Genomic DNA, 14495 nt, shown 5'->3' on the forward strand with positions numbered 1-14495 from the left:
TATATTTGGTATCTGAGCACAGTTTGAGGCAGTTCAGATATCTTCTGGGACCTGAGAGCTTAATAAGGTCTTTTTATTAGGATATAAATCTGAGAAGCTCTTCATTTCCATTTGTTGTCCATTTAATCTTAATGCTGTCTAGGAGAAATAACTGAGATATTAAAGAGATTTTGAAGTTTCTTTCCTATTGCTCCTGTTGTAACCCGAAAACCGAAACTTTTTCTCCTCATACTGTGCAACAAATATGTGGCAGGGTGGAGGGCGGGGCCGGGTCGTGATCATACACACCCGGTCCCTTATCAGGCTCATCAAGCCTCCGAGAGGGATAAAGGTCAACTGCGGAGGATTGTGCGGAAGAGAGAGATAGTTTACGGACATATCCGTCGTGTGTGTGTTTGTGTCTGTTTAAGTTTATTATTAAACCATTATTTATATTGAAAAGCCAGTTCTCGCCTCCTCCTTTCCATTGACTGCTTTACAGTATAACAAATAGTTTGTTTCTGGCTCATTATTATACATAATAACCAGCTCCACACATACATTTCACAATTTGTATGTAATTCCATATCTGTGAGAGCATCTCTCTCATCAGAGCTTGTCAGTCATGCTAATGACTGAGACATAAGTACAGCCACAAAATCATTAAGGCAGCTCTGAGTCAAAACCAATCATGTCTTTTACAGTGCCACTGCCTTGGGGTGTCAGAGAAATCTCTTGACTGTACTCTCTTTCTGTCTCTCCATCCCTATATTCCTTCATATCTCCCTTTCATCATTGTTTCTTTATTCATCTTCCTCATCTCTTGAGACACGAAAGCATGAGTAATCTCACTGACCCCTGTCTGCAGGCTTTATATGTCAGACAGACTACACACAGACAAACTGGACTAAAACAGAAAACATTTAAGACTAAATAGGCAAGAACTAAATAAATAGATCAAGGGAATAGTACATGTCTCTCCAAATCTTGGCATACTGTTTCCACAGATTCTGTGCCTGTAAAGCATATGCTTTTCACATGCTTTTATTGTTGTATTACAACACAATTCATTATTATTCAATAATTCAAAAACAGTTCTGCATATAGGTTATCGTACACTTAAATGTAAAAATAATCTGTATTGGTACTGGAAATAAAATCAATATCAATTGATCTCTACTTTAATTTACCCCAGACAGTAAATAATTCCACACTCACCTGCACTCCCCTCAGCACTGACAGTCTGGAGCTCTGCTATAAGAGAGGATCCGACCCTGATACACCCAGCATGTGACTGTGGCTTCCTCACACATTCATGAAACTACAGATACTTACCTTTAGCATAAGCAACACTTCCACTTTTTTTTGCTGAGCGAGGCCCCGGGCCTCAGACTGCTCGTGACAGTTTAGAGGATGTGCATCATCATGTCTGAGAAATGCCCTTTAAAATAGATAGGAGGCAGCAAGAGCCACGCAATTCCACACGTCATTCAATTTACAGTTGTAACAAAATGCAAAGTAAGACTTTCAATGTGTGTTTTAAATGCATCGAGAATCTAGATGGGTTCTCACTAATAATACATTTTTAGTTTTTTTTACTATTTACAAATTATTTACATATTTACGGATCTTCCTACTATAAGAGCAATTCAAGTTTGAAATACATCTGTTTTTACAAGCCGCATCAAAGGTGGCAGCACTCAATGCAAAACAGCAGTCAACTGTAGGCTTGTTCAATGATATGAGAATAAAACAAACAATATATTGAGTTCTTACATCACTTTTTGTATTGTCTAATCAATGCTTTATTCATCTGCCACAATAATGCAATTTATTTCAAACTGAATTTCTATTAGTTTTATATATTTATTAAAGGTCCTACATATTAAATTTATAAATATTTGAATTATTATGCATTATTTATATGACTTCTTTTTTGGGGGGCTTTTCTAAGCAAATGATTGTATGCGATTAATTGCGATTAATTTGATTAATCGGCATTCCATGCAATTCATTCAATTAAAATTTTTAATCGTTTGACAGTCCTAGTTATAACTCAGTTTTGACTAAATGTGTTTTACTGTGTATGCCTTTGCAGGGCAGAAAAGACTTCAATTATTTTCATTTAAAGCTAATTATAAATCCTATACACTATTCTTCAGACACACCTTAACCCTACACCCTAAAGAAAATAGTTTGCATTGTTAGAATAAAAAAATCTTTATTTTATCTATGAATCGACTGGCTGGCCTTTAATTACACACTCGAATGAACTCAACTGAATTTGTGTTATAGCAGGCAAATCTGTTTGAGATGTAGATCACTCAAACACTTATATTAATGACTGATGTATGCAGGACTGATGGTTTATGCTAATCTCATGAAGATACGAATGATTTCATATGGATACAAAGGGAATAGGTAGCTCAGCGACTACTGGCACTGACTACCACCCCTAGAGTCACGAGTTTCTAACACGTTATTGGAGAAACAAAGTGATTGAACGTGTGCGGTTACCCGTGTCTGCCGTGACTCCCAAGCAGAGATAAACATTAAAGCTATAGATGTTTAACTCCATTCCTCAACTGTAGTGTAGTGTTAGTCAGCTTGCTGAATATAATGGAATTATAGTCAAATGCATCCTATTTTCTCTGTGTAAAAATAGCCTTCCAAGCTGTTCATCCAATTTTCACAAGAGTCATTCACTAGAGAAACCACACTCTTCTCTGCCATGCCGAATGTTTACATCTCTTCTAAATGTGAAAACTCCAGTAGGTAAGCACCTTGAGTGTGTTACTTAGTCTGTTGTGTCTCTCAGCTGTAATAAGCCTTAATGCTGAAGCTGTTAGTTTAACTGTACTTCCCAGCTGTAGTGTAGTAGTAATCCGAGCGATCATGGAATGAGAGACAATGCAGATGACTTCAAAGAAACAGCTCGCTGACTGGCAGCACTCACTCAAATGAAAGTCAACTAAATTGTCTCATAACACATAAAATGGTCTTTTGTCACCACCTGCTAGATAAAATCTTTAAAGTCACTAGGGTAAATGAAAATAGACACTTTTTACACATCTGCGCTGCTCTTGCATGACACTGTTAGATTATACCTGAGCTCAAAAACGATTGTTGAGTATAGTCCACCACTAAAGACAAAATGGGAACACACAAGATAAACTTTCTTTCAAATATTAAATTTCGGGTATAGGCTGTTAGGATGTTGCATTTACATGTACAACAAAAAACGGTTAACTTCCAAAAAAGTCAGCTCATCATTAAAACTCAACAAAATTTGTTATTTTGAAATTGTCAGGTTTTTCTCCAGTTTTGACATCAAGATGCAAATAGACACGCACACAAGATATTAAATATGCTTCACCAAAATTTCACCAGCTCCAAGAAAATAATACATATTTAATATCTAAATATGCATATAATATATAATAACAATTGTGATACAAGAGTCATTCACTATTTACAGTAACATACCGAATACATCACCTAAACAAAACAAAGCAAACAAAATAGCTATTCCATAGTAATTGCAACTGTCCCATCTCAACATGTATATACTGTACATGTACAGTATGGGGCAAAAGAGCATTAGATGTGTACTTACATTGATCATAGCATTGGAGGTGATGCGGAAGAGGGTGGCTCTCTCATTCACAGCCTTGATCTTCTCTCCTCCCTCCAGGGGGACACGTAAGACCTCGAGCTCACTAAGAGACCGCTGCAGCGCCGCTCCGTGCTTGGCTATTAGGTCATTACACGTGCTAAGGTCATCCAACTTACTGGCCAGTGTTTTCAGGGTACCCTGGATCTCACTGTGGTCAGACTGAGAGGTTGGCTCCTCGTCCGCCGAGTCATCTACACAGAGTGAGAGAGAGAAAGTCAGAATGAGGAACTTGGTCTGCACACCACCCGTTTTACTTACTAAAAATGGCAAACTGGGAGATTGTTTTGGAAACAATCATTGCTTTTGGAATTCCATTTGGTGTCACTTGTGGAACAGAAATTACAGATATAGATAATTTTCATCCCAAAGAAAACTGTTGTGGAAGTAAAAGCATATGTGCCAAATGTTCAAATATTTATGTCTGCATTTAGAATTTTTTGTTTTAAATAAATAAAAACAGACTCAAAACTTAAAAACAGAAAAATCCCCAGAGCACCATCTTCATAAACACATTTGATAGTGGAAACGATGTGCTAAAAATAAATTATAAATATATTTGTTGCCCAACTGATTCCCTGGCTGGCTTAATTAGTGTTTATTGGCATTTGTAGACACACTCTCACATAAATGCATCTACACACACACACACATATTTATTGGTCCCTTTCCTATGACAGTTGCAGCATAAATCTCTGGAAAACAGAGGAAATGCATCAGAGCAGAGTCAGGATATCTGGCTTATTGTTCCTGAAGCCATGAGAGTTGAAAGCATGACAGAATTGAGCAACACAGACAATAATTAAGCTAGTGAGAATTGCAGAAATGATGTCAAAAACAAATTGATTGAAAACAGGTTTTATGATAAATTTATGGTCAATGTAAATTAAAACAATTTACCATATTTATTTGCTTAACCCTAAATGCATAAGTATTTCACCAAACATTATAGCATACTCTGGTGTTTAGAGACCCGGCATGAATATCTATCACAAATGGATCTACAAAATGTCCAGAGAGTGTAAACTTTTCAAAGCATTATTAAGACAATAAGAAAATAACAGAATTCAAAATCTTCTGATGTATTTTTATGTTTTCTTTTTCCATATATCAAAGATAAGTAAAACAAATGAGGACAAATCTAGAGCAAGATTCATTACTTTCACACTGAAGTTTTATGCTTTATAAGCCATACCTTAGCAACACATATATATATTTTCTCAGGCACTTATGGGGTCTAAATAGATGCACAACTTACATAATTTCAGTAGTACACCTAAATGACAAAAAGCCTCTTCATGTGTTGTACTTGCTATTGTATACTTCCATGTTATTTTTTCATCAAATAGCAAATGTTCTATCTTGAGTAACAAATAACATGTACAGTTGAAGTCAGAAGTCTACAAACACTTAGGTTGAAGTCATTAAAACTCATTTTGTAACCATCTACAGATTTAGTATTAGCAAACTATAGTTTTGGCAAGTTGTTTAGGACATCTACTTGCATGACACAAGTCATTTTTCCAAAACTTGTTTACAGAGAGATTGTTTAACAATTCCAGTGGGTCAGAAGTTTACGCACACTAAGTTAACTGTGCCTTTAAGCAGCTTGAAAAATTCCAGAAAATTATATCAAGCCTTTAGCCAATTAGCTTCTGATAGGAGGTGTACCGAATTAGAGGTGTACCTGTGGATGCATTTTAAGGCCTACCTTCAAACTCAGTGCCTCATTGCTTGACATCATGGGGAAATCAAAAGAAATCAGCCAAGACCTCAGAAAAAAATTGTGGACCCCCACAAATCTGGTTCATCCTTGGGAGCAATTTCCAAACACCTGAAGGTACCATGTTCATCTGTACAAATAGTTCACATGAATAAACACCATGGGACCTACCGCTCAGGAAGGATATGCATTCTGTCTCCTAGAGATGAACGTAGTTTGGTGCAAAAAATGTAAATCAATTCCGAAAAACAGCAAAGGACCCTGTAAAGATGCTAGAAGAAACAGGTAGACAAGTATCTACACTCACCTAAAGGATTATTAGGAACACCATACTAATACTGTGTTTGACCCCCTTTCGCCTTCAGAACTGCCTTAATTCTACGTGGCATTGATTCAACAAGGTGCTGAAAGCATTCTTTAGAAATGTTGGCCCATATTGATAGGATAGCATCTTGCAGTTGATGGAGATTTGTGGGATGCAGATCCAGGGCACGAAGCTCCCGTTCCACCACATCCCAAAGATGCTCTATTGGGTTGAGATCTGGTGACTGTGGGGGCCATTTTATTACAGTGAACTCATTGTCATGTTCAAGAAACCAATTTGAAATGATTCAAGCTTTGTGACATGGTGCATTATCCTGCTGGAAGTAGCCATCAGAGAATGGGTACATGGTGGCCATAAAGGGATGGACATGGTCAGAAACAATGCTCAGGTAGGCTGTGGCATTTAAACGATGCCCAATTGGCACTAAGGGGCCTAAAGTGTGCCAAGAAAACATCCCCCACACCATTACACCACCACCACCAGCCTGCACAGTGGTAACAAGGCATGATGGATCCATGTTCTCATTCTGTTTACGCCAAATTCTGACTCTACCATCTGAATGTCTCAACAGAAATCGAGACTCATCAGACCAGGCAACATTTTTCCAGTCTTCAACTGTCCAATTTTGGTGAGCTCTTGCAAATTGTAGCCTCTTTTTCCTATTTGTAGTGGAGATGAGTGGTACCCGGTGGGGTCTTCTGCTGTTGTAGCCCATCCGCCTCAAGGTTGTGCATGTTGTGGCTTCACAAATGCTTTGCTGCATACCTCGGTTGTAACGAGTGGTTATTTCAGGCAAAGTTGCTCTTCTATCAGCTTGAATCAGTCGGCCCATTCTCCTCTGACCTCTAGCATCAACAAGGCATTTTCGCCCACAGGACTGCCGCATATTGGATGTTTTTCCCTTTTCACACCATTCTTTGTAAACTCTAGAAATGGTTGTGCATGAAAATCCCAGTAACTGAGCAGATTGTGAAATACTCAGACCGGCCCGTCTGGCACAACAACCATGCCACGTTCAAAATTGCTTAAATCACCTTTCTTTCCCATTCTGACATTCAGTTTGGAGTTCAGGATATTGTCTTGACCAGGACCACACTCCTATATACATTGAAGTCAAGTGGTTTTTATTGTCGTTTCAACCATATACAGTTAGTACAGTACACAGCAAAACGAGACAACGTTCCTCCAGGACCATGGTGCTACATAAAAACAACAAAGGACCAACATAGGACCACATGAGACTACACAACGAAATAAAATACCTATATAAACTACCTATATATACCTATATAAAGTGCACGTGCAAACATGTGCAAAAAGTACGGGACAGTACAACAAATTACTGACAATGAACAGGACAATAGACAGTGCAGCGCCGACCAGTACTCAGTAGTGCAAAAAGATGACAGTTTCTAAAAATGTAAACATAACATACTATGAGATAATGTTCTATGCACATAGCAGTTATTGAGGTAGCAGACGGTTATAAAGTGACAGTTATTAAAGTGCAACTCAGGACACGTGTGTGTCAAACCAGTCTCTGAGTATTGAGAAGTCTGATAGCTTGGGGGAAGAAGCTGTTACACAGTCTGGCCGTGAGGGCCCGAATGCTTCGGTACCTCTTGCCAGACGGGAGGAGGGTAAAGAGTTTGTGTGAGGGGTGTGTGGGGTCGTCCACAATGCTGGTTGCTTTGCGGATACAGTGTTTTTTGTAAATGTCTTTGATGGAGGGAAGAGAGACCCCAATGATCTTCTCAGCTGTCCTCACTATCCTCTGCAGGGCTTTGCGGTCCGAAACGGTGCAAGTCCCAAACCAGGCAGTGATGCAGCTGCTCAGGATGCTCTCAATAGTCCCTCTATAGAATGTAGTGAGGATGGGGGTTGGGAGATGTGCTTTCCTCAGCCTTCGAAGAAAGTAGAGACGCTGCTGGGCTTTCTTGGTGATAGAGCTGGTGTTGAGGGACCAGGTGAGGTTCTCCGCCAGGTGAACACCAAGAAATTTGGTGCTCTTGACGATCTCCACAGAGGAGCCGTCGATGTTCAGCGGAGTGTGTTCACCTTGTGCTCTCCTAAAGTCAACAACCATCTCTTTTGTTTTGTCGACATTCAGGGACAGGTTGTTGGCTCTACACCAGTTCGTCAGCCGCTGCACCTCCTCTCTGTATGCTGACTCGTTGTTCTTGCTGATGAGACCCACCACGGTCGTGTCATCGGCGAACTTGATGATGTGATTCGAGCTGTGCATTGCTGCACAGTCGTGAGTCAGCAGAGTGAACAGCAGTGGACTGAGCACACAGCCCTGGGGGCCCCAGTGCTCAGTGTGGTGGTGGTGGAGATGCTGTTCCCGATCCGGACTGACTGAGGTCTCCCAGTCAGGAAGTCCAGGATCCAGTTGCAGAGGGAGGTGTCCAGGCCCAGCAGGTTCAGCTTTCCAATCAGGTGCTGGGGAACGATTGTGTTGAATGCTGAGCTGAAATCTATGAACAGCATTCGAACGTATGAGTCCTTATTGTCTAGGTGGGTGAGGGCCAGATGGAGGGTTGTGGTGATGGCATCGTCCGTTGAACGGTTTGAACGATACGCAAACTGCAGTGGGTCTAGTGAGGGGGCAGCTGGGTCTTAATCTGCCTCATGACGAGCCTCTCGAAGCACTTCATGATGATGGGTGTAAGTGCGACGGGACGGTAGTCGTTGAGGCAGGACACTGAAGACTTCTTTGGCATGGGGATGATGGTGGTGGCCTTGAAGCACGTTGGAACAACGGCGCTGCTCAGAGAGATGTTGAAGATGTCGGTAAGAACATCTGCTAGCTGGTCTGCACATCCTCTGAGCACTCTGCCAGGAATGTTGTCTGGTCCAGCAGCCTTCCGTGGGTTGACTCTACGTAGAGTTTTCCTCACATCTGCCGTGGTAAGACAGAGCACCTGGTCGTTGGGAGGAGGGGTGGACTTCCTCGCCATCACGTCGTTCTGCACTTCAAACCGAGCGTAGAAGTCGTTCAGCGCATCTGGAAGGGAGGCATCTTTGTCACAGGCAACTGATGTTGTCCTGTAGTTGGTGATGGCCTGGATGCCCTGCCACATGCGCCGCGTGTCACCGCTGTCCTGGAAGTGACTGTGGATTCTCTGGGCGTGTGCGCGCTTTGCCTCTCTGATTGCCCGTGACAGTTTGGCCCTAGCTGTTCTTAGGGCTGCCTTATCGCCTGCTCTGAAGGCGGAGTCTCGGGACCTCAGCAGCGTGCGCACCTCCGCAGTCATCCACGGCTTCTGGTTGGAGCGTGTGGTGATGGTCTTGGAGAAAGTGACATCATCAATGCACTTGCTGATGTAGCTGGTCACTGATGCTGTGTATTCCTCCAAGTTGGTAGAATCGCCATATGTTGCAGCCTCCCTGAACATGTGCCAGTCAGTACACTCAAAACAGTCCTGAAGAGCAGAGATGGCTCCTGCTGGCCAGGTTTTCACCTGCTTCTGAAGCGGTTTTGTGCGTCTGACGAGCGGTCTGTATGCTGGAATTAACATAACAGAGATGTGGTCTGAGTAGCCGAGGTGGGGGCGGGGCTCCGCCCGGTACGCGCCTGGGATGTTTGTGTAAACAAGATCAAGCGCGTTCACCCCTCTCGTTGCAAAGTCCACATACTGATGGAATTTAGGGAGCACTGTCTTGAGATTTGCATGGTTGAAATCTCCGGCGACAATAAACAGTCCGTCGGGGTGAGCGTTCTGCAGTTCGCTCATAGCCCCATACAGTTCACAGAGCGCTTCCTTAGCGTTAGCGCTGGGGGGAATGTAAACTCCGGTTATGCAAACAGTGGTGAATTCCCGTGGTAGATAAAAAGGTCTGCATCTAACAGTCACAAGCTCCAACAGCGATGAACAGTAACTAGAGACTAACATAGAGTTCTTGCACCATTCCGTGTTGATGTAAACACACAAGCCACCACCGCGAGTCTTACCGCAGAGAGCTGTATTTCTGTCGGCACGAAACGAGGCGAGCCCGTCTAGCTGAATGGCGGCATCCGGAACTCTGTCGCTGAGCCACGTCTCCGTGAAAACAAAGACGCAGCAGTCTCTAAACTCACGCTGCGTAGCCTGCTGGAGTCGGATATAGTCCAGTTTATTGTCCAGGGAGCAAACATTTGAGAGCAGGATAGACGGGAGAGCCGGCCGGCTAGGGTTTGTTTTTAGCCTAGCATGGACCCCGCCCTCTTTCCGCGCTTCCGCTTTCTCGCACACCGCTTACGACGTCCTCTCCCCCGGCCACCGGCATCAGGCGACGCCGAGGGCTGGAGGCCTGGTCTCCGCAGCAAGCCGAGTACGCGTAGCGCCTCCTGCAGGTCATCATGCAGCTTGGTTTTTGCATGATTCTTATATTTGAGTAGTGTCTGGCGATGGTAGACACGAACACTGGTTGCTCCGATGTCCATGTGTTGCAAAAGTCGGGCTTTTTTAACAAAAATAGCACCGTTGTGGATCCGGAGTGGCCGCTGCGTGCTACCGCGCCGCCATCTTGGATCAGAAGCAACTGCCATGTGACTGGTTGATTAGATAATTGCATTAATGAGAAATTGAACAGGTGTTCCTAATAATCCTTTAGGTGAGTGTATATCCACAGTAAAACAAGTCCTATATCGACATAACCTGAAAAACTGCTCAGCAAGGAAGAACCCACTGCTTCAAAGCCACCATAATAAACCAGACTAAAGTTTGCAAGTGCACATGGGGACAAACATCTTACTTTTTGGAGAAATGTCCTCTGGTCTAATGAAACAAAAATGTAACTGTTTGGTCATAATGACCATCGTTATGTTTGGAGGAGAAAGGGTGAGGCTTGCAATCCAAATTCAATTCAAATTTAAAACAAATATTCTCCTGCAATGCAATCTGTTTGAAACAAAGCGATGTACAGTTTTTACTAGGCTATCTAATTATCTGTAATATTATTCCACCCACCAGCAGAGCGCGCCATTCATTCGCTAATGTGCTGAGATGATCAATGCAAATGTGCACGCCCCCGACATTTCATTCATTTTTCTGTGCATTTGCAATGATACACAGACGAGAAATCTCCAAGATATTATGGAAGAACATTTGGAACATTTTCCTCAGAAGAAGAGCGGGACTTTTAAAGCAGGTATTTAAATTGTATTCTGTATAATATAAATATGATATGTAATATGATATAAAATTATATGAATGTTTAGATTATATTTTAACTAGCGTTTAAGCTGAATCATTATCATCAACAAAGCTTGTGCTTGCAAATATGTGTTCAGGTGTAAATGAGTAAAAATGCACTTTAAATATGCCCATATTAGAAAATCAGCATATTATAATGATTTCTGAAGGATCATGTGACACTGAAGACTGCAGTAATGATGCTGAAAATTCAGCTTTGATCACAAATTGCCTTTTACAATATATTTAAATAGAAAACTGTTCTTTTAAATTGTAAAAAGAGTTCAGAATATCAATGTTGTTTCTGTATTTTGGATCAAATAAATCCAGTCTTGGTGAGCAGAAGAGAAAAATTAAGTAAAGTCTTTATGTAAAGAAAATATATAGACAGATTACTTCTTTTAACTTAAAACTTGATTTGGATCATTGATAGTCCCAGGGGAGGGTCTTTGTCTCTCATGTGTGAATTACAATGAATTACAACGAAAATTCATGATCATTCACGCCTCCTCGCATATGACCTTTTTAACACTAAAATTGTCTTACAAAAGTTAAATTACTATATTGTTTTGTATGAATGAGTGATCAGGATGGTTTTCACATCATTTTGTAGCAAAAACTCTAGGCTACAAGATCCAGTTCTCAAAAGTCTTGTGGAGAAATGTTTAGTATCTGTTATATGGCTTTATTTCAGTGACTTAAAATGTTAGTTTTTTCAAAAACCACGCATAAACGTTATTTTCTCAAAAATACAAACCTGTACATACATGTTGCTCACATATTATTTTAGCCCAGTTTGTGCTGAATACAGTGTTATCAGACTTTAGCCATTAATATGTTTTTAAGCAACTGAAAAAAGCACAAATGTCAAGGCATGTCAAAATTTTCTCCAGGGCCCAAAATACCCTCAGACCCCTGAGGGTTAAAATAGTGATCCTAACTGACCTAAGACAGGGAATTTTTTTCTACAATTAAATGTCAGGAATTGTGAAAAATGTAGTTTAAATGAAGTTGGCAAAGGTGTATGTAAACTTCTGACTTCAACTGTATAGTATGTATATGTAGAGTACATGCATCTGGGATACTGATAATTCACCATTGTTGCACATAAAATCAACGTGATATAGCAGTCTTGTAATAAACAAATAAATAGATATTCTGTGATAATAAATTTATATAGCTATAAAATAATCATACAAATATGATTTATGGAAGCTGGGAAAAAGGCAACACTATTACATACATAGGGTCTCTATGACCCTATAGAATTTTGGGAATGTTGCAATCCCCTATACAGAATCATATGTGAGAGGAGAGGATATAGGGACCACCATCAGAGCTGCAGAACAGGGCAAGAGAATGAGATTGATTTGACTGTGTTTGCTCCTCCTCAGCAGTGAGCAGAACGCCAGTCAGCAAACTGTTCAGAGACTGAACACATTAACCTTTTCATGACACAACAATATCACATGCACACAGAGAACACACTGTCTGCGTAAGTGTGCATGTGTGTGTGAGTGTGTGTGTGTGTGTGTGTGTGTGTTTCAAATTTGTTTAACATATAAAATATTAGGGCTATCAAAAGATTAGCATAAATCACAATTAATTCATAATTTTTTGTAGTTAATGCCTTAAGACATTAAGTTCCTTTTTGAGAAAATAAAATATAATGTTTGTGCTCAGTAATTTGTATGGAAGACACTATTAGTGGAAAATATGTGCATAGCAAGACACCAGACAGGGAGATTTCTGCAACAGTGCTCTTTATTCATCTTGAAAGTTTCTCCATTATTGCCTCCAAAACTGTAAAAACCTGTGAAACACAAAAAGGCTCAAGTGTCTCATTAAATGGACAGATAAGATGATACTTTATGAGACAGTTTTTCAACCACACCATAAACTGTTTAGCTTAACACTGTAACTTTTTGTAATTATGACCAGTTAATGATAAAGGTGTCAATTATGAGGTACTTAAGCCCTACTGATTGGCCTGTGGGTGTAACATGAAATGTTGGGAAAAGTTTAATAAACTCAAAAAAAAAAAAAAAAAAAGCTTCAATGTCTTCAAATGCTTAGTCCTAATGTCAGTAACTGTTTTGCTGGTGGGTGTTAGATCAACCACTGGCCTTGAGACAGATACTGACTTGACTGTTTAATCTAAACTACAGAATGACATCTCAAGAGTCTAAACCCTGACGTGGGGCGTGGGTCTGTGCTGAGTATTGTGCTCAATCAAATCCTTAATTTCCAGTGCTTCTTCTTTCACTCTTTCCATTATTTGGTCATAGCCAAAAGCACACACAATCATACAAACTGGCTGATCATCATGCATGTCACATGTATTGGTGAGCTGTCACATGCTGACAGAGTAATCTGTGGTTATGTTTAAACTAGCATACTACAATACTTCTACAGTAGCATACTACTGAACACATCTCATTATGCAGCAAGCAGTATGCTAGAAGTCAATTCCAAACACAGTCTGCCTCTTTCTCTCTTAATATGGTGTTTAACTGAACACAAACACACACATACACACAGCTATAAAATATATAGAAACAGCCTTAAATTAAGAGCAGTTGTCATAGGAAATTCTGTGACTCTTGGATGCTTTGGAAGAGCTGGTGATGATACTAGAAGGTTTGAGGGTAATGCACAGCTGACAGGGTAGATTGGCTGTGTGTTTGAGATTACAACTCATATTCACAGCAGCATCCCAGTTCAACATGTGGACAAGGCAGATTGTTTCATTTTTTTTTAAATCATGCGGGCCTAAGGTCACGGATGATATTAAAGTTTGAAGTCATATATAATTGTGATTAAGCAATAAATGAGCTTGACAATAGCAAACACAAACACACAACTCTGGCTAGCACCTCAAAAAAGTTGAGATGGCATCTCACTTAACTCATGTCTCTATAATGCCATAAAGCATGTTTGTACAGCATATTATCTCTGACTCTGAGTACAACCAACCTTTTGATTTATACACAATGATTATAGGTTATCTGCAAGAATTTGGCAAAAAAATAAAAATAAAATACATCTGAGAAATAAATTCCTTACATTTATAAGCTGGTTGCATGCCCACAAATTTACCTTAATTTTGTAATTTTTCTATTGAAGAACTCAAAAGACTAAAAAGGATTTCTAAGGAACCGGTGTAAAAGGGTAGGATATATATTAAAACCCTGTCAGCTTTCATTGTTCAGATATACACTGAATGTGAGCACAAAGTCTCCTAGCCTATCTGAACTTACATTCAGATTTACATTAGTCATTTCCTTGGAGAGAATTTCACTAAAGCAAGTGTTAGAATGGCACTCAAGTAAAGTCATTTTTAATTGTATAGCACTTTTTAAAATACACATAAGTATGCTGTTTTAGAGTCCTCATTGAACAGTTTCATTGAAAAACGTCATTAAAAATCATGCCTTAAATGTATTTGTCTCTAAAATGATTTGCCATACATTGTACTTATTTGATGTTAAATGTGTATAAAAGCCTGAATTTAAAGCCAGTCAACTCTTTTTCACGTTTTCAGTGTATATACATTGAAGGACCATTTCCAAGATGCTGTATATGACCTTTTAATCCCATATGCTTTCTTCTATAATT

At 40.1% G+C, this 14495-nt stretch overlaps 1 protein-coding gene across 2 annotated transcripts in view; it reads right to left on the reverse strand.

Annotated features, from left to right (window-relative positions):
* LOC127634831 (oxysterol-binding protein 2-like) overlaps window positions 1–14495 on the reverse strand; it is a 124135-nt gene that overhangs the window by 17464 nt on the left and 92176 nt on the right. For both annotated transcript variants that reach the window (XM_052114539.1, XM_052114531.1), the window contains exon 3: window positions 3596–3846. In XM_052114539.1, coding sequence (XP_051970499.1) covers window positions 3596–3846 — 251 coding nt within the window. The remainder of the gene's footprint in view (window positions 1–3595; window positions 3847–14495) is intronic.

Source organism: Xyrauchen texanus, chromosome 4 (genome assembly GCF_025860055.1).
Source record: "Xyrauchen texanus isolate HMW12.3.18 chromosome 4, RBS_HiC_50CHRs, whole genome shotgun sequence".
Taxonomy (NCBI): Eukaryota; Metazoa; Chordata; class Actinopteri; order Cypriniformes; family Catostomidae; genus Xyrauchen; species Xyrauchen texanus.